This window comes from Mytilus edulis, chromosome 4 (assembly GCF_963676685.1).
Source record: "Mytilus edulis chromosome 4, xbMytEdul2.2, whole genome shotgun sequence".
Lineage (NCBI taxonomy): Eukaryota > Metazoa > Mollusca > Bivalvia > Mytilida > Mytilidae > Mytilus > Mytilus edulis.
The window spans coordinates 12,333,588-12,357,357 of NC_092347.1; the positions used below are offsets into that span (position 1 = coordinate 12,333,588).

At 30.8% G+C, this 23,770-nt stretch overlaps 1 protein-coding gene across 1 annotated transcript; it reads right to left on the reverse strand.

Annotated features, from left to right (window-relative positions):
* Window positions 1-335: 335 nt before the first annotated feature.
* On the reverse strand, window positions 336-23,768 carry LOC139518978 (3-hydroxy-3-methylglutaryl-coenzyme A reductase-like). The gene is made up of 21 exons (XM_071310689.1): window positions 23,555-23,768; window positions 20,790-20,961; window positions 20,141-20,252; window positions 19,620-19,707; window positions 18,574-18,764; window positions 18,151-18,257; window positions 17,414-17,533; window positions 16,208-16,356; window positions 13,455-13,675; window positions 12,815-13,035; window positions 11,534-11,649; window positions 10,893-10,971; window positions 10,132-10,290; window positions 9,197-9,282; window positions 7,599-7,670; window positions 6,968-7,073; window positions 6,331-6,437; window positions 3,251-3,455; window positions 2,176-2,334; window positions 1,504-1,658; window positions 336-791 (listed from the first exon to the last, which is right to left on the reverse strand). Exons 2-21 carry the CDS (start codon window positions 20,949-20,951, stop codon window positions 479-481), a joined length of 2,928 nt encoding a protein of 975 aa, XP_071166790.1. The 5' UTR covers window positions 20,952-20,961; window positions 23,555-23,768; the 3' UTR covers window positions 336-478.
* Between the last annotated feature and the right edge of the window lie 2 nt (window positions 23,769-23,770).

Below are 23,770 nucleotides of genomic sequence, written 5' to 3' on the forward strand. Positions count from 1 at the left end.
TGTTACTTCTATAGACTAATGAATATAAAACATGTAATATGTGAGGTTAAAAAAGAGAAGAAAAATCCTACTCTTCTAAAAATGTATCTAATAAGTCATTTTGAAATGAAAAACTGTTCTCTAATTTTTACAAAAATTCAATTATTGTCATATTAGACACAATACACCATGCTTGTTCCGTTTTCTTTTTACAGGCAGGGATACAGTTTGTCTAAACTGTTTTCCATTGCTAAAAAAAATTCAATTAAGTTGGTAAATCAACTATGTGTGATGGACAATTTTGAGACAATAGGGCTGGAGCTGATAATCAAAAGGCTTTATAATCATGATAGACACAAGGTTACCTCATGCGTTTATTTTATAAATCCCAACATCACATTCTTACATCAAATGCATTCATCCCTTTAAAACTGATACACAATGCTATAATGCCACAGCACTTAAGATGATAACACGAATATCCTAATCAACTGCTTTGTCATGATATCTTATCCTTTTTATTTGAACAATCTTTGTCTAATTTCACATCATTACTGTTTTCATTAGATTTTCCAGATTTCGTTGTATCACATGATTTCCTACGAGAATCACAAGCAGGTGACAGGAAGTGGTTAGATTTGGTTTGAGCATTGTTACTATCTACTGACGTTGATATACTATGATCACTGTTGATGGCATTTGTTGTACAACCTAAAAGTTTATGAGAACTGTCTGTATGGGAATGGTGTGGTGACTGAGACATATCTGATGAACTTGGCAAGCTCTGGTTAGGTAAGACATTTACTGTTGATCTGGAAAAATGAAATTCAAAATTAGTATTTATTATGAATTGATATATACTTTTAAAACTTTACATGTACATAAACTTTAATTGTGTACAAAAACATTTTTTTCATCTTCAAGTTAAAGGTTATCCTGATGGAACCTTGACTTTGCAGTTTGATTATTGTGAATTTGTATTTTGACTCGAGACATATATCAAGTATATGTGGTCAAAATAAGAACTGGGTGAGATGTTATGTATGCACATTTTAAATAGGTTTCACCCCAATACTATATTATCTTTACTAAGTCAGACTATGCGGCCATTTGCTGTTTTTTTATTGTTACCATTGTGTGTTTGATTATTTTCCTGTGTAGTTGTTTTTGATTATTTGTTTGGTTCATTTTTCTGCTTTAATGTTTGATATATGTGATATTTCCTGATATCTCTTTCATTTATAAATGCATTTTTTTTGCATTTTCACTGATATAGTGTATAACTGTCAAGCAATGTATTCATAACAATTGTTCCTGTATTGATTTTTTTTTTTAAAGTAAATAAACAACATTTGTTAAGTCATTACATTGAAGTGTGGTACTTTGCTTGACATGTTTTAGATGACTTCTAACTTAGATAGTCAGAAGTGAAATAGTTATCTGTTATATGTTATAGATGACTTCTGACACAATTTCTGACAACCAATGCTGACTTGAGAATATCATTGAAGTGTAATACTTTACCTATTATGTTTTAGATGACTCCTGACAAGATGGCCTGCAGCCAATGCTGACATTAAAGATAATTCTCCAGCTAATACTGTTCCACAAATAATACTGGCTAATAGCTTGGCATTTTCACCGGGATTCTCTGCACAAGACCCACACACTCCCAACATCTATAAACAAGCACATTATCATAAACTACTTTTAATTCATTCATTAAAATATCATTCATAGAACTCAAAATTGTTCAAAAAGTTTGACATTTAGTTTTAAGTAATTTTATCACTAAAAAAGGTTTTGTTTCAGGTATACAATAAAGTTACAGGGGAAGTAAAGCTAACTACAATCAGATAATAGTTTATTTTAAGGATAGATCCATGCGTATTGCAACCACTGGATTTTTACGAGAAGTGTCACGCTGAGGTCACTTTGCATACAGAAAATATATCGGCAAATTGCTTCCTGTAAGCAAGCAATTAAAATAAAGTAAACTTCTTCTAAATATGGACAAATTAAAGAATTTTCTACAGAAAAAGGTACATGTACATAAGTTTTATAATGTTTTATTAAGTTTTATAACTATCCATTTAGTTATAAAAAACATATGCATCATTTTTTTGTAATTTGAGGCTTCATATGACTTTAAAGGGGTGTGTTTGCATTTATATGATTTCAACTTTTTAAACTGACCTCTAAACATGCTGACTGAGGTGGCAGCACTGTACCTCCTCCTATTGTTCCAACCTCTAAACATGGCATGGTACAACTAATGAGAAGATCACAGTTGTTTTCTCCTGTAGCTTCCATCAGAGTTAAACAATTAGAACTAGTGACATTCTGTGCTGGGTCCTGCAATCGTAAATTAATTTTGTAAATGCTATCAAAAGAAAATGTATTACTGTAATAAGTCATTTCTCATACTTATACTTTTGAGGGCCCTCATGGGGTTTTTGATTATGTGATTACTTGGCCGGTTTTTTAATGATTATTTGATTATTAAGCCAAATATTTCATGATTATTTGATTACCTAGGACTGTATTTTTAGTTTATGATTATTTGATTACTAAAGATAAGCAAATATTTAATGATTATGTGATTATATTGGCAAAAAAATGGTGATTATGTGATTACTAGGACCCCCCCATGAGGGGCCTCACTTTTATTTAAATCAGCTGTCCCAAAAATTATTTTTTCCAACTTCATGGTTTAAAAAAAAATTTGAAATGCCTTATTAACCCTCCCATCTAATTGATTATGGAATCTTATATAGTAAATGTAGAGTATTCTTTATATTTGACATATTCTTAAATTGCAGCCATGAACATTCACCTTATACACATTGTCCTCAAAATAATTATTATGAGGGTAGTAACAGCATCAAACAGTCATTTTCGGCTACCATTAGCGTCAAATTGGTTAAAATTTTACCTTGATTCATCAAAATATCCTTATCATGATTTGTCAGAGGTTTTAATTAATTATCATTACCGTCATTTTTGGAAAAGAAATTAACGTGATTCGTCAAAATCAGTCGATATTTTTATTGTCTAAAAGAAAGTGTACATTTTATCGTCATACACCAAAAATTTAACGTCATTTGGCAAGAATTTTTACCGTTATTCGTCACGAAGGTACCCCCATTAGGATCCTCTATTATTCTTGCTAATGCAAGTCACTGTAGGTATAAGTACATGTATATCACTTTTCTTAACTTCTTGTCAGTATTTAAAAGGTATAATTTTAACAAAGCTATAACTTTTTTACCTGGCCTGTAGCAATAAAGATGGCTGTTACAATATTAGCAGCATGTGCATTAAATCCACCTATGCTCCCTGCCATAGCTGAACCAACCAGGTTTTTACTTATATTTAAGTCCACTAATGTTTGTACAGTTGTTTTCAGTAATTTCTCCACTATATGAGCAGGTATAACAGCCTCACAGACTACTGATTTACCTCTGCCTTCTAACCTGTAATGAAAAATACAATAAAGTTTAATGGGCAGGATATATCATACTATTAACATTTTGAATATAATTTGCTCTTATGACTAACTGATTAATGACCTCTAATGTCCAGTGGTCAATATTACAAGCAGTTTCAAGATAATTACATTTTTTAGTCCAAGGGATATTGCCCATGCAAATCTTACCAGTCTCTACTAGAACTCCTAAATTATATGAGCTTTGATGTTTAGTCTTAGATGCATGATTTTTTTATTAGTTGTTAGTGGCTTTGAACTAGCTGTCAGATAACTGCGAGAACTCTCAGATCTGTTCATTGTGTCTTTTTGTGTCCGAATGTATAAGTACCGGGCCACATCCACTTGTATTTTTGTCCATCTGATGAGTTAAGCCTTTTTCAACTGATTTTTATAGTTCGTTCTTATGTTGTACTGTTATACCACTGTCCCAGGTTAGGGGGAGGGTTGGGATCCTGCTAACATGTTTTACCCCACCACATTATTTATGTATGTGCCTGTTTCAAGTCAGGAGCCTGTAATTCAGTGGTTGTCGTTTGTTTATGTGTTACATATTTGTTTTTCGTTAATTTTTTTACATAAATAAGGCCGTTAGTTTTCTCGTTTGAATTGTTTTACATTGTCTTATCGGGGCCTTTTATAGCTGACTATGCGGTATGGGCTTTGCTCATTGTTGAAGGCCGTACGGTGACCTATAGTTGTTAATGTCTGTGTCATTTTGGTCTTTTGTGGATAGTTGTCTCATTGGAAATCATACCACATCTTCTTTTTTATATATTGACAATTTTAAACCTACCCTTTACTTGAATGTTCATTAATCTTTTAAATCTCATTGAAAAAAATCCATAATAACATTCAATGGATATTTGCTAGTCAATAAGTAAAAACTAAAATGCTAAGAAAAAAAGGTTTTAAATGAAAAAGAATAATGGAGACTCTTAACGACAATAAAAATAGTATCGAACAAAAATCAAAGCCTGGAAATATTTGATTTTCTGCCAAAGCTTAATCAATATTAAAATTTTAAAAAAATTTAATCTTTTTTTAAGAAGATAAAAAACCAAGTTCTTTTCAAGCCAAAAAAAAAGCAACCCAATGCTACTATCAATAAATACCTTTAGGATATAACTTAAAGGCATTTGATTGAACTGAATTAAAGAACCTTAGTGAGCACGCTCACATACCCCACGTCCCCACATTGTCATTAAAGAAATTAAATAAGTATAAGAAAAAATATTGAATAATAATTTCCTGTCAATATACATAGTATGTCCTTATTATCTACAAAATTTCATGAAATTCTGTTGTGTGTTTTCAGAGGAGTTGAGATGACAAACTTTTGCAAAAGTACATTGAAGCAAATAAGTTCAAAGGGGCATAACTCCTAGAAAAAAATTGAACCGTAATTTCCTGTTGATATGCACATCTACATAGTATGTCCTTATTATCTACAAAGTTTCATGAAATTCTGTTGTGTGGTTTGAGAGGAGTTGCGATGACAAACTGTTGCAGTAGTACATTAAAGTAAATAAGTTCAAAGGGGCATAACTCCTAGAAAAAAAATTGAATCGCAATTTCCTGTCGATATGCACAACTACATAGTATGTCCTTATTATCTGAAAAGGTTTCGTGAAATTCTGTTGTGTGGTTTGAGAGGAGTTGCGATAACAAACTGTTGCAGTAATACATTAAAGTAAATAAGTTCAAAGGGGCGTAACTCCTAGAAAAAAAATTGAATCACAATTTCCCGTAGATATGCACAACTACATAGTATGTCCTTATTATCTGAAAAGGTTTCATGAAATTCTGTTGTGTGGTTTGAGAGAAGTTGCGATGACAAACTGTTGCAGTAATACATTAAAGTAAATAAGTTCAAAGGGGCGTAACTCCTAGAAAAAAAATTGAATCGCAATTTCCCGTCGATATGCACAACTACATAGTATGTCCTTATTATCTGAAAAGGTTTCGTGAAATTCTGTTGTGTGGTTTGAGAGGAGTTGCGATGACAAACTGTTGCAGTAATACATTAAAGTAAATAAGTTCAAAGGGGCGTAACTCCTAGAAAAAAAATTGTATCGCAATTTCCTGTCGATATGCACAACTACATAGTATGTCCTTATTATCTGAAAAGGTTTCGTGAAATTCTGTTGTGTGGTTTGAGAGGAGTTGAGATGACAAACTGTTGCAGTAATACATTAAAGTAAATAAGTTCAAAGGGGAGTTACTCCTAGAAAAAAAATTGTATCGCAATTTCCCGTCGATATGCACAACTACATAGTATGTCCTTATTATCTGAAAAGGTTTCGTGAAATTCTGTTGTGTGGTTTGAGAGGAGTTGCGATGATAAACTGTTGCAGTAGTACATTAAAGTAAATAAGTTCAAAGGGGCGTGACTCCTAGAAAAAAAATTGAATCGCAATTTCCCGTCGATATGCACAACTACATAGTATGTCCTTATTATCTGAAAAGGTTTCGTGAAATTCTGTTGTGTGGTTTGAGAGGAGTTGCGATGACAAACTGTTGCAGTAATACATTAAAGTAAATAAGTTCAAAGGGGCGTAACTCCTAGAAAAAAAATTGAATCGCAATTTCCCGTCTATATGCACAACTACATAGTATGTCCTTATTATCTGAAAAGGTTTCGTGAAATTCTGTTGTGTGGTTTGAGAGGAGTTGCGATGACAAGAAACAGGACTGACGGACTGATGGGACGGACGGACTGACGGACGGACGGGTCAAAAACATTATACCCTCTGCAACTTCGTTGCGTGGGTTATAATTAATCTAATAGATGGAGATTAACTACATTTTATATCATAAATATAGCTATTTTTATCATTTTGTCAAAAAAATATCACACTTGCCAATTTACAGCAGCAGCTTTTTTGTCGGTACAGAAGTTTCCACTCAAACTTAATATTTCCATATCTGCAAACTCTAATGATAGCATTGCAAGGGCTTTCTCAGATCCCTGAAATTCAAAATGTAACTTATTTATTATATGTTACAAAAATATGCACCTATGCAACAAATCATTACTGTTATAATGATCGCAATACAAATCAATTTTTATAATTCATGGGGTCATCTTCTGACCAATAAGACCCTCTGTGTCTGAGTGGTCAAAGTAGATCATTTACTGTGGTCACCATTCTTTTGACACTGATGTTGAAAGTTTGAATGCAGTTCAAGGCATTCGTGTTCGAATCAGATCTTATTTGCGTAGGATTGACAGTTTCCAGCTGTAGGTTGTTATCTGGAGCTTATTACCTAATAATGAACTGCCCATCATAATGTACCCAAGAATGCTGCATGTGGTTATAGAGACAAACAATAAATCAATCAAAGTTCTTAGTCCAACTTTTTTTATTACAAAATATAAACACTTATTTCAAAGTTCACATAAAAAGTTGTATCGTAAAATGATCAATGTCATAAATTTCCTCACTCAATGAAAAATGAGTCTGTTCTGGAAGTTACTTATGGGTGAATAAAGCATACCTTTGATAACATATTCATACCCATGGCATCACCAGTTACAGCTATAAATCTGATGTATAAAAGTTTTCCTGCTTGTACAATATGTAAACTAGTTAGTCTGGCAAACCTGAAATAACACAAGCAGACAAAATTTACAAACAATCATCTAATATTATGATCATGTGAATATGACTAACAAATCTTACATTCTTAAAGATAGCAAAAAATCAGCTTGGACTTCACACTTGTATTTTCAATGAGCATAAATAGTTACAACAGTTATATAAACAATCATTATGTGAGTATTGCATGGCAATACATATAGTCCCCTACCAGTTAAAAAATCATTGTATTTGAACACTTTAAACTTGATCTATAACTTGTCATGTTGTAAGCTATATAACAAATATCAAGTCAATATCTTCAAGCATGACAAATAAAAGTATTGAAAACTGATTATTTAAATGAATTTTCTAAGTCCAAGGTCCATAACTCTGCTCAAAATCATCATAAAACTATATACTTATTTTCAAATTAGTATCTTCAAGCATGACAAAAGAAAGTGAGGAAAACTGATTATTTTAGTGAATTTTCTCCATATGTTCAGGATTTCCTTCATTAAAATAATAACTTTTAAATGTTAAATACATACCTGCTAGTCGTATCAAAACTTTCTTTAACTTTATCTTGATTGTCTTTATCTTCTAACCATTTCTTCACTTCACTAAAAGAATAAAATCCATATTTTTAACTCCAGTTTCATTTGTTAAACATATAGTACATAATGTATTACAATTCAAGTACAGTTAACTCTCGTTGTCTCGAACTCGGTTGACTCGAAATTTCGGATGAGTCGAAGTTTTCACGTGGTCCCGAACTTTATTCCATACAAAAGTATGTAATTCGACTCCTGATGAGTCGAAATTGGATGAGTCAAAATTTCGGTTGAGTCGAACTAAATTTACGGTCCCAAGGTTAACAAAAGCATTCAAAAATCATTTTTTATCTCGAACTAATACACATATGTCAAAACATGACCTCCGGGATTTAAATGGATTGAAGAGTTAATCTTACAATACACGTGTAATTAAATTTCCGGTCACTGACCACTGTATTGATTTATGACATGCTATTTCCATGAGTGTTTTCCTAAGATTATCTTTTGTAGAATTTTTATAAATAATTAGTGATAAATTGTTAATGTTCATGAAAAAGTATGTTAATTGTTTACAAAACAATTAATTTGTGATTTACACTTATGAGCTTGGGTGTGTATAAAGTGAGGATTATGGCTTCCGTTGATGATCACCTAAAAACTACTCAAACGGCGTCTTTAATCTTATTATATTTTCTTTTGAAAACAAAGAGTGAGATAAAACAAAATGAATAGAAATCAAAATTTTCTTAAAACTCTTGTATCCGAGAATAAACAATTTTGTCAGCTATTAGCGACCTGAATTACGAAACTGTCGATTGGAAATTACTCTCTTGGAAAAGCCATAGGATTTTTTTTTAATTGAAACAATTGAATAAGTAAAAATAACAGTCATTATAATAATAAAAGACTGTGACATACAAATACATCGATCTGATACTAGAATATCGATCCCCTTGTCATATTCACCCGGATTTATTTTAGCTTTACCAAGCTAAGCAAGAGTTGTGTCCCTTAGATTGTCGAACTTCCGGTATTCGTTTGAGTCGAACTACGTGTATCTCGAAATATTTCTCTGGTCCGGCTGACTTCGACATAACGAGAGTCGACTGTATATGACAACTCAAAATGTATCTCTTGACAATCACTTTATGTTTCCACAAATTAATTTCAAAGTGCAATCATTTTATATGAGGAGTTGTTTTATGTTTATAAACATCTGTGCTATATATATATATATACATGCAGATTCAGATTATATATAAAATATTGTACCTTATCTGTGATGTTAACACCTTTGTACAGTGGTATTTATAAACCTGCAAATGAATACCTTGTTCATATATCTGTAAAGCCTTCTTCTTCATAGGCCTATTTAAAATGTTCATCTTAAACACTATCTTCTGCATAGTTTTAAAAGTTAATCATCATGAAAGGAATAACCATACTTTTTTACTGAGATAAAGTTTGTTTGTACTTATGACAAAATAGTTTACCAATGCAATGATTAGCATATTTTATATTTCTAACTGTTTCTAAGCCTAGTACATATAATTATCAATAGCAAATCAATGATGGAAACATATTCATAATACCTAGCTCTCTTGGCAGAAGAAAATCTAACAACAGGTGCCCTTGTCATACCATCATTTATAACCACACTAGTTACTCCACCACTTTGCTAAAAAATTAAATAATCATTCAGATCATACTTTTTATAATTATTTAAAAAGAAATGCCTATGATTTATATTTTTACAGACTCACATTTCTTTCATAATAAATAATGTTTGCTTATTGTAAGATGTTCATTGGTCGATAGTTAATTGTGGTGTTCGATATGTTTTAGTCCTGTTTAAAGAATTTATATAACATTTGTAATTGTTCAGCTATTATACTAAAATAGCATTGAAACATTATTGACAACATTTTTCTCATATTATCTTTTTAGCATTCAGTTACTGTCCTATTGTCATATACATCAGTAATTTGCAAAGTAACAGATATGCCTAGAAACTATTTTGATAAAGAATATATGTACTACTTTCTTATATTTTTTTGCTGACAGGGCCCCGAAATTAGTGGTTATTTACCTTTAATCAAAATGGATTAAGATTTAAAACAAAATATTACTTTGGGGTGTCAGTTTGACCTTAATGACATGCATGATTGCATGCACAACAAGAATGTGTCCATAGTACACGGATGCCCCACTTGCACTATCATTTTCTATGTTCAGTGGACCATGTAATCGGGTGAAAAACTCTAATTTGGCACTAAAATTAGAATGATCATATCAAAGGGAACATGTGTACTAAGTTTCGAGTTGATTGGACTTCAGCTTTATCAAAAACTACCTTGATCAAAAACTTTAACCTAAATTGGGACAGACGGATGGACGAACGGACGAACAAACAAGCAAGCAGACCAGAAAACATAATGCCCCTCTACTATAGTAGGTGGGGCATAAACAATATATTTTGTTGTGTAAATTAACGTTCTTATAGTTGAAACAAAACATTGTACATTACCTCAAGAGCTTTACAACCTCTGTTAGTACTTGCTACTAGACAGCCTTCTGTTGTTGCCATGGGAACATGGAAAAGTTTCCCATTCAACAATAAAGGTCCTGCTACACCAACAGGTACCGGCATATAACCTATCACATTTTCACAACAAGCACCATTCACCTAACAAGATACAAAATATAGAATATTTTATTTATAACATTCAAAAGTACATTTAATTAGAACAGTTTAGTTTTTTCAAAGCCATATGTATTTATCAAGTGCTACTTCAAAAGTAAAGATGTTTATAGGAACATGTTCTGAAATCAATAGGGCTCAGCAGATTCAGTATGAGTAAAGTGCCTCAACCTTTGGCGCATTTGAGTAGATTTGAATTCCAATGTCTGATTTTGAAAGAAGAAAAATAAATTGTAATTTGATCATAAAATATAAATGAGTTCATGATTACTATATGGATTCCTTCTGTTTTATTTCAAATTGCCATAAATCAAAGGGTTTATTTTTATTTCATAACTTTGTAAAATTGTATTAATATGATTCTATATCATTTTACTTGAGCAATTAGGTATATAATTCTTGTACATATATATCGAATCTTCAATTTGTGAGTAGAACTTTTTCCTAGATGTTAATTTGCTACTTTTGTAGTAAAAATATACCTAAATAATTTCAATCAGTTGGTTGTTCCTCACAATATATCATATATATGGTTTTATTGAAAGAAGAAATTACAACAGCGGCTTGTATAAATTCAATTTACTTACATATTCATAAGCATAATCAGAGTAAGGTAGGTTATCTAATACTCTGCTCTGCTTCAAGGTATTTAATAACATTTCTCTTCTGAAAAATATAATGAAATTTAAAGCATTTGTTGTACATAGAATGGCATTTAAATGTTACATCAAAGTACTAATGTCATTTGTATGTCTTTATAAAAGTCATTTAGTTGTAATAATGACCAACGGCAATACTGTAGATTCATTATTATTAGTTGGATACCAATTTTCATGGCTTTCGTGGGTACAGGTGAACCACGAAATTAAATGTTCAAAGAATAACAAATTTACTATAAGCTTGTATGCAGAATTTTTCAAAACCATGATTTAAATATCCACGATCATGCAAGTTTCCCATGATCCAGGAAAAATGGTACACACGAAAATAAATGAATCCACAGTATTACATTATCCATAGATTCACTGAAACAAAATCAAGCATTAATATACTCAAGTCCTGAAATAACATCAATTTCTACTGTTTTAATAAGATATTTTGTTAGATTACATGTAAGTTACCTGGAAAAAAAACATGCATGATAAATTTAATAATTTTCCTTTACATAATAAAATGTTGTATTTCAATGAAAGTATCTCTAAATTACCAGTGCATGGCCATGACATACCTTATTACTACACCTCTTTCAAAATCATTCAACATAATTTCTAATTTGTATGCTGGTATATGGCGAGACTTGACTAGACTTATAATCTCTTCATCAGTTAATAAAGAAGGTCCACCCTGAAATTTAAATACAACATATCAAAATTGCTGTAAATATATAATATATATATACTCAAGTCTAAATTGAAAACTATGTTCAAACCTATGATTGCATTGGATAGAAACCGCAATTTTTATACGTGTGCATGTAAAACAAATTTCGTTGTAGAAGGGTCTAAATCAGCACAAACAACATTTTCCAAAAGACCAAAAAAATGAAAAAGTATATTGAAACAAAACGCATTTGACTAACAGGTCGAACAACTGATGTTCTTTAACCCTGCTGCCTGCCATTGGCGATTGCCAAATAAAATTGATCACGAGATGTAACAAAATAGATCTTAATATAAAGTTAATACTAAACTGAAAACAATAAACTTGTGGCCAAGATGTTATGCCACAAACACAAGGTGTCAATATTTTTTTGTACACCAGATTTAGATTTCGACAATATATGTCTCTTCAGTGATGTTAGGGATCGAAACGGTATTTGGAACCGAAGGCCATATAATCAATAAAGAGTCAATATAGGATGAACAGATCATATAAACCGGGGGGAAAATATGATACAAGCCCAAACGAAAAAAATATAAACAAGTCTAAATTGAAAACTACGCTCAAACCTATGATTGCGTTGGATAAAAACCGCAATTTTTATACGTGTGCATGTAAAACAAATTTCGTTGTAGAAGGGTCTAAATACAGCACAAACAAATATATATAATATATATATACTGATATATAAACTATATGCATGCAACATGATAACCATTAATTTTGCAAGTGTAAATTCAATTATTTCAAATTATAGTAAAACCAAAACTGTAACCCAAAACTTAGCTAAATTTAATTTTCAACTAAGCATAAATAATGTCAAAACTTTTAAAGAAAGTATATCAAATTTAAATTGAGCTTACCAGTTGAAAGAATTTTTGTTAACACATTATTTACTGAATTTTGCACTTTTAATCATTGTACTCTCAAGGCCCTTACATCATCAGGAACCTGTGGTCATTTAATGTCTGAGTGTGTTCCCATCAATCCTTGCAACGTCCTATATTTCTGTTACATGGTGCTATAATTTTTGTAATAACATCTTTAATTTGGTAAATTTGTGACTTGTTAAATCTTATCTTTGTCTTTGTGGTATAAAATTACAGGTGAAATTAAACCTGTTACTTACATCTGAATTCAATATTTCCAAACATTGTTCCATTGACCTTGGTGGCTGGAGGGACGGTAATCTCTGAAGAGGTTTGTAATGTGACATTTTATTCTCTGTTTGTACCCCTTTATCACTGGACTTATCCTCTTCCTCGGAGTCACTGTCATCACCAATAGAAAATTTAAATTCTATTGTTTCTGTTGGCTGTGTAAAACTCACTGTATTCTTCTGTTTGAAGTCTAGAAATATATTATAAAAATAAACATTTTACTTAAAGATGAAAAATCACAAAAGATGGATACAAGTACATGTACCTGTGTATTAATATGAGTATTTGTGTTAATTCAAAATGATTCTAGATCTGACATCATCAACATGTATTGTTCAACCTTATCAATGAAGCTTACAATGCTGTGTGGATGTTTGTTGATTATTAAAGGCTCTAGTTGGTAATTGCTAAGTCATTTAGTCTCTGAGGGGAGCGTCGTCTCATTGGTAATCATATCACATCTTCTTTATCTTATATATGAGCCATAAATATCTTATTATTTTAAAGAATCTGTAGCAAGCACAATATACTGGTTATAAATGTACTGTAGACATTTAAAGACCATTGCAGATAATGTTATGATAATTTTACATAATTAGATTTACAAACCTGTTTCGTCTTGTGATTGAACAATATTATCCATTGATTCAGTTGTTTGTGAAGTGCCATCCCTGAGACTGTCAGATAATTCTCTCCTCCTTGTCTGACTTGCTTCTTCAAGTTTACGTGTTAATTCTTCCTCTATATGATCATCATAGAATACATACTTGACAGTAAGAAATACGGCTAACACAAACATAAATGTGTAGTCTATATGATGTGTTAACAGTCTGAAAATTAAAAAAAAAGCATAAGTTAGAAGAAAATTAGAACCAGGTGCTCCGCAGGGCGCAGCTTTATACGACCGCAGAGGTCGAACCCTGAACAGTTGGGGCAAGTATGGACAAAACATTCAAGCGTGATACAGCTCTGAATTTGGATTGTGATCAAATTTTTGACATTATATGTTTTTTTTTTACACAAAACAAATGTCAAGATTTTACAAATCAATTAAAGATTTCTTCAAACTTTTTAAATCTAAAATTAAATAGTTGACACAGCATAGGTTTCTGACACAGAATGAATGTGGTCTAATGAACTTAAAAGTTTTTTTTTTGCCTTTGAGCAATTCACTATGCTGTTGAATATTAATCCTCTCAAAAAAATGTTTGAAGAAATTTTCTTTTTATTTATGAAATCTGAAATGAGAAAAATTTAACCCCCCCCCCCCCCCTTTTTTTCACATCCCTGTTTCCCTTTTTCCAAAACTGATATCAATTCAAATTTCTAATGGAGTTTGCAACAATAACTACTCTTTTAAATACATCATAAGATATTAAAATGTAAAATAAAGTGCTTGTTATCACTGAATGGTAAAGATTGGTTGGTAGTAAAAGTGAATATACATTGTTTATTGTATAAAACAATAAAAAAAACTTCATCAGCAACATTTTATATTGGCAAATTTCCAATGAAGTTATTCACATAAAGTTATTGGCAAATAAAAATAGAAAATGACATCATAGTCATGTCTGGCAAATGTCCAACATACATTATCTAAAAACATTTTAGATAAGATAAGGAAAAAAAGCTTCATCAGCAACATTTTATATTGGCAAATTTCCAATGAAGTTATTTACATAAAGTTATTGGCAAATAAAAATAGAAAATGACATCATAGTCATGTCTGGTAAATTTCCAACATATATTATCAACTACTATTCTATACAAAGAAAGATAACTCCAATTGAAAATTAATTGCTATTGCACAATATTGTGCAATTAGATATTTCTTGCTATTGTGCAATACTGTGCAATTGAAAATTTCTTGCTATTGCACAATACTTGATATGGAATCCTGATTTGGACCAACTTGAAAACTGGGCCCATAATCAAAAATCAAAGTACATATTTAGATAAAGCATATCAAATAAGCCCAAGAAATTAATTTTTGTTAAAATCAAACTTAGTTTAATTTTGGACCCTTTGGACGTTAATGTAAACCAATTTGAAAACGGGACCAAAAATTAAGAATCTACATACACAGTTAGATTTGGCATATCAAAGAACCCCATTTATTCAATTTTTGATGAAATCAAACAAAATTTAATTTTGGACCCCGATTTGGACCAACTTGAAAACTGGGCCAATAATCAAAAATCTAAGTACATTTTTAGATTCAGCATATCAAAGAACCCCAAGGATTCAATTTTTGTTAAAATCAAACTAAGTTTAATTTTGGACCCTTTGGACCTTAATGTAGACCAATTTGAAAACGGGACCAAAAATTAAGAATCTACATACACAGTTAGATTCGGCATATCAAAGAACCCCAATTATTCAATTTTTGATGAAATCAAACAATGTTCAATTTGGACCCTTTGGGCCCTTTATTCCTAAACTGATGGGACCAAAACTCCCAAAATCAATACCAACCTTCCTTTTGTGGTCATAAACATTGTGTTTAAATTTCATTGATTTCTATTTACTTAAACTAAAGTTATTGTGCGAAAACCAAGAATAATGCTTATTTGGGCCCTTTTTTGGCCCCTAATTCCTAAACTGTTGGAACCAAAACTCCCAAAATCAATCCCAACCTTTCTTTTGTGGTCATAAACCTTATGTCAAAATTTCATAGATTTCTATTTACTTAAACTAAAGTTATAGTGCGAAAACCAAGAAAATGCTTATTTGGGCCCTTTTTGGCCCCTAATTCCTGAAATGTTGGGACCAAAACTCCCAAAATCAATCCCAACCTTCCTTTTGTGGTCATAAACCTTGTGTTAAAATTTCATAGATTTCCATTCACTTTTACTAAAGTTAGAGTGCGAAAACTAAAAGTATTCGGACGACGACGACGACGCCGACGCCAACGTGATAGCAATATACGACGAAAAAATTTTCAAATTTTGCGGTCGTATAAAAATCTGTCACAGTTGAAATAATTTTTCCTGATTCAGTAATTCATTTTGTTACTATTAGAGCATTTAAATAGACTTTTCATTTTGTAGGTGTTTTATAATAATATTTGAATTTTTTAGTACCTTTCAATCATTACATAGGATTCTTAGAACAATATAATTTGGTTTTATTAGTAAATTCCATTACACAGGTTTCTTGATATAATATCATTTTTTTAGCATCATGTCCCAATTGATGGCATAATATGATTGTTGCCATTTGTTGGGTGTAACATCATGCAGGAGGTCATGGTTTGCCCATTGGATATAGGAAATAAATGAAGTCATCCATTTTTCTCCTCTCAACATAGCAAATGGATATGCGATCTAATAACTTGATTTAAAACACAGGAATCTTGTTACCTAAGTAAGTAAAACTGAACTAAGGGCATCTCTGGTTGTCTGTCTCTCTCTAACATTTCAGTGGTGGTTAATAAACTACTGAACCGTGACTTTTCTCCTTCTTCAGTTATAAATCTACTGTGTATATGTACTATCATCAGACCTGCTGACTGAAAATACAAGATAACTATCTTATTATAATGTCTAAAACAACAGGGCTTCAAATTCATGAAATAACAGATTGCTAATTTTGCACACACAAAAATCTAATGATGGCTTAATTTAATAATGGTTATTTTAAGCATATTTTAATTCTGTAAAAATATTAGTGACTTGAGCATGACTAAAGAGTGGAACTCAATTCTCTTTGAAACTGAAAAATAAATACTTTGGATTCATTAATATTCGTTGGATACCAATTTTCATGGTTTTTGAGACTACAGGTGAACCATGAATTCAAAAAGTTCAGGGAATAACAAATTTTCTATTCAGGAAAAAAAGAAAATATTCCTTCATCTACGAAAGATTGATACCCACGAAATAAATGAATTCATAGTATGCGAATGCAACCCTCTTTTCAAAGAAATATGCTACTGTGGTACTTAACAATTCTGACAATCAAAGCAAACATTAACAATTAACTTCATTTTGTGATAAGTACATGTAGCAATTTTGCTTTATAGTCTATAAGCATTTATAATAATTCACAATCTAATCAACACATATATATACTATAAATTCAGAAATTATTGTGTGCATTTATTATTGGGATTTTGTCATTTTACTAAAATATGATTGTTATCTTTGCGAGATTGAGAAAAATACTGTTTAATTCATGTAAAAAATTTCAAAATGCGAGTTTAAATTATTATGATTATAACCCGGTCGCATTTTTTGCAATAATAAAAACATTTCAATAATTTCTGAATTTAAAGTATTATATGTCATATCTATCATGTCTATGTCTAACATACACTTTTTTTGTTTCACGAGGCAAAATAAATAATCCAAATAAAATCATTTCCTTTAAACTTCACAAGAAATAGATGTACCAAAAAATGGCTATTTTTAAAGATTAAATATTTTTTCCCAATAGAACTTAATGAATATTTTTTCCTGATATAAAACGTTACCATTATCATTTTAATGTGTTGTATGACTGGATGATATAAAACGTTACCATTATCACTTTAATGTGTTGTATGATTGCATGATATAAAACGTTACCATTATCATTTTAATGTGTTGTATGACTGGATTTGGCTTCTTTTCCTCCTCTTTCTCTAACACTCTGGCAAGTTGCTGAAGTTGGAGAAGAGGTCTTCCATTGTTTCTAGTTCTTGTTATCTTCAAAAGAATAAATTAAAATACTTTTATATAATACGAAATCTTCAAACATTAAATTGATATCACATCAGGAAAATGCAGAAGTTATTGTAGATTTAAAGAAGTGTTATTATTTTTGAAAATATACAGTAACATAAAATGTATAATTTACTTGTGTCAATAGATTTTCATTTTTAGGACAACAGTGGAGGCTTTTTAATGATGTATTGTTATTGTTTTTTTGTGTTGACTTTAGATTGAAAATGTTTTTTACTTCTATTTTATGCTCCTGGCAGGAGTCCTGTTCAAATTTTTGTGTGATTAGTAGACATTGAACAAAACAATACATGTTTTGTTTTTTTCTTCTTTTTTTTTTTATGTTGAATGAATTTATTTTTATTTGCATTTGATCATGATTGTAAGTTATATACACATTTTATGCAAAATAAACAATACACATTGATTGGTTATCAATTTCCACAAGTTTAGATATCAGGTATAAATTCAGGAAGTGTTTCCATAAATAGAAATGAGGAATACTTAAGAGAATTTTAAATAAATTGTATGACAACCATTCTTAAACATTTATTTATTTAAGAAAAATGCTGTCTGCATTAATAAATAAAATCTAATCATACCTGTATTATTAAGGAAAGACAAGCAGGATAAAACACCATAAATGCTAGATAGTGTGCCACAACAGACAGACACCCATAACAGCACATGGAGTCTAGCTGCTTTACATCTGAAATTAATAATTAAATTTACTGTAAACTCTTTGAAGTGTAAGTATTTTAGTTTTTTTCTAAAATATGGGATTTTGGATCCATAAATACTTTTCTTTCTTTAGGAAGTAAAAGGAAGGATATAAGTCTCTTTAAAATCCTAATTATATTAAGAAGTGCATTGAATGATTCCGATTTATGTACATGTATTTGTAACAGCATTTTGAGGTTTTAAACGGTATAGAATGTCTGTAAGAGGAAAAGAACTTTGTTTAGACAAGTTTTTAATTTATGCATAGTTAAGTTTAGTCAAGTTTTACTGTACAAAACATTTACCTGAGAGTGTTCCTACACCTATGACTAAAACTTCACATATAGAATCTAAAGTGATAGCAGGACCAATTGAAGATATCCCTTCCGCAATGTTTGTCTGTACCTCTTCTTGTGTTTTTGATTTTAAGGCATATTGTGCTAATGCACAAGCTTTAGACAAATCCACCAACAACAGGAAAAATGGCAATGCTTCACTGTAAATAGAAATAGGATTGAATGATTAAGTTTGCTATCATCCAAGGTAAACATGTAATATATATTAACCTTTTAAACAGTCAAGCTTCTAGGAAAAAGTGAATTACTTCTAGGACCTTAAAATTATCTTGATAATTCAGATGTCCAATGTGCAAAATCAAAGGTTCAATATTGAAAACCCATTAAGTACAATGATAAATTCTTTATCTTATCACTCTTAATGATAATTGTTGTTCTGTACATATTCTATCTAAAGATAAGAAGATGGATAGGGAATAGCCAATTGTCCCACTTGATATATGTTAGTGCATATGAACTAATCAATATTGATTCAAGAAATGTACATTTCAGAGAATTTTCATCATTAATTATATTTCCAAGGGAATTTACTCCCATAAAAATAATCAATCAGTAAGGAATAGCAAACTTGTTATAATGATGATGTCAAGCTCTAACACACATGTCATTATCTGATGAGAAATATGTTATTATGGCATGTATGGCAGTACTTACAATACATATTATTTCTATTGTTTATATGATATTTCCAAGAATACAATTCCTGTAAAAATAATTCATTTAAGGCACTGATTTAAAAAAGTATTCTGATATTCTAAATGTAAATCCTTGGTTTAAATTTCATAATTTGCATTGTAAATATAGTGGAAAGAGCATTCAAAATGTTGATTTTATATATTATTTACATCTTCAAAAGGCACAATTCACCCCTAAATAATTATATATGTTTTTAAACTCATTCCTGATATAATCAAAACATCACCATGGTCACATGTTTCAATTTACATTACTTAATATGGACATACAAATCTAAGTACATAGAATATATTATATACCTAAGACCAGAGATGTTACCACCAAATACTTTCACAATTACTGCAGTCAGTACAAAACTGGAGATAATCATCAATGACCCAGAAATACCTGGAAATATAAATCATGTGAGACAATTAAAAATAAAATATCTATTCATCTGACTCATAAAAAGATAACTAAATAATTTTCTTAAATTACAGATACATATGTATTCCATCCATGAAAAAGACCCAGTTTCATTTTTGACACACTAAAATGTATATTGTCAATACAATAACATGTATCTGAAACTGCCTTTTAAATTTAAAACAATTTGACAACAAAAGTATTCTCTTATGTATACTAGTTAAAGTTATCTACTGCATATTTAATAATAAAAATGATGTAGGATAGTATTTTACAATATTCTTGTAAAGCCTACACCCCTTGTTTACACTGAGATATATGTGTGAATCTTGAAATGTGATAATGTCTTTATATTATATACATGTATGTATAATGCTTAAAATTCCTTAGTTGCATTTTAATTTTCCAAACTTACCTAATAAGTATTTAGATCCAAGCTGTCTTATATTTCTAAATTGTAAGTACAGATACATAACAGCTAAACACCTAGTCACAGTTAAAATCATTAAATCTGAGCCTTCTTCTTCCTGAAATACAGAATTAAAACAATTAACATTTAAGATAATGAAAAATGAAACATTTACAATAAGATGTCAAGTACACTTCTGTACACATGTAGTCTTGGGTTTTAACCAAGAATGTCATGTGCTAATATTTCTAAAATTTTGATGTCTTGTACAATTTTCTGCATTACAATATATTAAGTAAGGTGTTCATGGTGTTCCGGAATTTCCTTGGATATTTTTTTTTAAGAACTCAAAGTTACATCCAGGTCGAAACAAATAATACATGTGTTTCCGCTAACCCTACCTACCCTAATTTTTAGTGCCTAACCAATCACTTTTGATGCCATTTTAGAACAAGCTATGTTAAAGTCCCACTGTTTCCCTAGTAGGAACCAGCTAAAAAATGGTTGTTAAATAAATTGATATTGCCTAAATACTTAACCTATTTTTTTCAGCACGTTAGCCGAAATACATGTATTATTTTTTGTTGGCCTCACCATGATCACTGATTTATTTCACTAGATACATTTTCAACATATAAATATCTTACAAACTTACCTTGTCATTTTCACAAACATAATTCCATCCACAAATCCTGCTACCTGTTGTAAACAGACTGACAGACAATAAACAAGTTGTGACTGTGACTGATCCAATGATTATCTCCCATGGATGGGAGGCACAGAAGTACCCATGAGTATGATAAATATCAGACAACATCTTTATAGGTCTAGAAAAAAAATAATGATCTTACAAACAAAAAATATATATAATAATATTACAGTACATACATGACATATCATGCATATAGTGATTCATGACACAAAACACTCTAACATCTGCAAGTTGATTAAAACCCAATGGAAATTTAAGGAACAGAGCTTTAATCATGTTGATTGCTTTTCTTATTATCACATGTACAATGAGCATGATGAGTTATCAACATATAGCAAATACATGTACATGTATTACACAATAGTGACAAAACATTATTCTTTTTATTATATATCCAAGCTGTGATCAACAGTTTTGTTACATACATATTTGTACATAAATTGATACAAAAATCTAGACTCTACTTACATGACTTAAAAACTGAACAGATATATACAGGATATATATGGTTTGTCATCATTCATTTTTTTCTCTCATGACAAAAAAATGAACCAAACATGACTCTTAGTGTACGTGACATTTCAGTTTCTAAGTAGCAACATTCCAGCAGCACCTGCATACAGTGTATATACATGATATATCTCCTAATTGATACGATATCCCTATGCTTGCATTTCCTATCATGATTTTCTTCACTATCATGTTGATAGAGGGTTGTTGCTGACAAGGAAGCTATTAAATCAAGAGTACCAAATGGTGAAGTTAAAATCATCTCTTCGTAAATTTTACAGACGACATCACGAGTTGGTTGACCGTTATGGAATAACCGTTTCACAAATGATATCGGATATGTTCTTTACGTCGTAACTACAATCCCCTTCCCTTTCATAAATGTGACCTACCCAATTAGACTATTTACCGGATTTGTTATCTCATAGTCATAAGCAACACGACGGGTGCCACATTTGAAGTAGGATCTGCTTACCCTTCCAGAGCACCTCAGATCACCCCTAGTTTTTGGTGGGGTTTGTGTTGTTTATTCTTTAGTTTTCTATGTTGTGTCAAGTGTACTATTGTTTGATTGTTTGTCCTTTTCATTTTTAGCCATGGCAATGTCAGTTTATTTTCGATTTATGAGTTTGACTGTCCCTCTGGTATCTTTCGTACCTCTTTTTCAGTAGATTTTACTTTTTCCAGAGAAAACTTCATATGTTAATTTATTCCATGAACATTTTGTGAATATTTTAATATATTTCCCAATTTGAAAGACATGCCAAAAAAAAAATGTCAAATAAAAAAATACAAATTGTTTAGTCACGTTATATATATTAATTAGTAGTCCCTAAGAAAACTTGTAAGATTTTTGCTGTTATTTTTTCTAAATAAATTTCAGTGCAATTTGGGTACTGCGACATTTCAACTAAGAATATAATAATAACATGTACAACACTAGTAGTTACTGTATGAGCACTTATGAGATAAGTAGTGGTTTTTACAAAATTATTTTTTAACACTTGAAATAACCATGATAACAAACTCATAAACCTGTGTGATTTTATGTAATGTCGGATATTAAATATAAACATTAGAAATTTGCATCCAACATTTGTCCAAGTGTAAATACATATATTCAGGGGTAATGTTACCAACTAGTCCAAATAATTATGATGTCTTGAAAGGTTAGGATATATATATATATACTTTTTTGCTTTGACGCATAACAGTGCTGTAAGGTGTCAAAGCAAAAAAAGTAAAATCACCTTTAAATTTTAGACATCATAGAGATAATTGTTTGGACTAGTAGTAGTACCGAACTTGTTGAATTCATTAAAATAGGGACCTTTTTTTGGTCTTCAGCAATTTAAAGAGACAAATAAGCATTTGAAGTAAAAAAAATTAAAAAATTACAAATTTCATATCCAATAGTCAACACACAGCCACAATCACTTGTCTCAGAATAAAATATCCTATATATTTTAATATAACACAAGGAACTAACATTTTAGCTCGTATTTTGGAAAAATGTCAGCAAGTCACGAGGTTCCGTTATTTGCAGATTTCTCAGTTGTCAACCCCACTGAAACTTCTTATGTTGTAAATCTAAATTGATTTTTCTACACAATGGTAAGGGGGGTCGAAGGGGTCCTGATCCAGAAATTCCAGGCTTAAAACATGAAATCCGAGGTCATGAATTTGAAGAAATTAACATTGTGACATCCCAAAATTCTTAAAGAATTCCCAGATCCCAAAATCCTGAGCTCAAAGACACCCGATCCCAGAGTCCTGATAAAGGTCCGTCCCCCCTCAATGGTGTATTATATAAACACGTCTACTTTTGTTGAAGGAATCATCTGTAGCAATCCTACCCAGTATGTCAATCTTAAATATTTCGTCTACTGACGCCAAATTGGATACACCACTGTGTAGAAAAATCAATTTAGATTTACGACAAAATAAGTTTTAGTGGGGTTGTCAAAAGTAAGAGAAAAGTACCTTGTGTTATATTAAGGTATATAGGAATTTTTTTTCTGTGACTCAGCATCAGAAATAATTTTCTGCTTCTGGTACCTACATTTTGTCAGAGACATATAATACAATATTATATGTCTCTGATTTTGTGGATAAGCCTACAGTAGAGTTTGAGTATTTCATAATCATTTCTAAGCATCCCCTGCATGATTTTTGGAAAACTAAAGTAAAGTGCCTACCATTTATCCATTTGTGATACAACAAAAACATGATAAAATCTCGTCGTCAAATTGGGTGGTTGCATAAACCAAATAACCTTATTTACTAGAGGTAACAGGAAGTGATGCCAATCTTAAGTCAGATTTATCATTTCCGGTTAAAATTCTATTTTTAGAAAAAGAAAGTAGGTTTTTTGATTGGTTCCCTGTTTAGAAATGATTCTTTCACTTTTCATC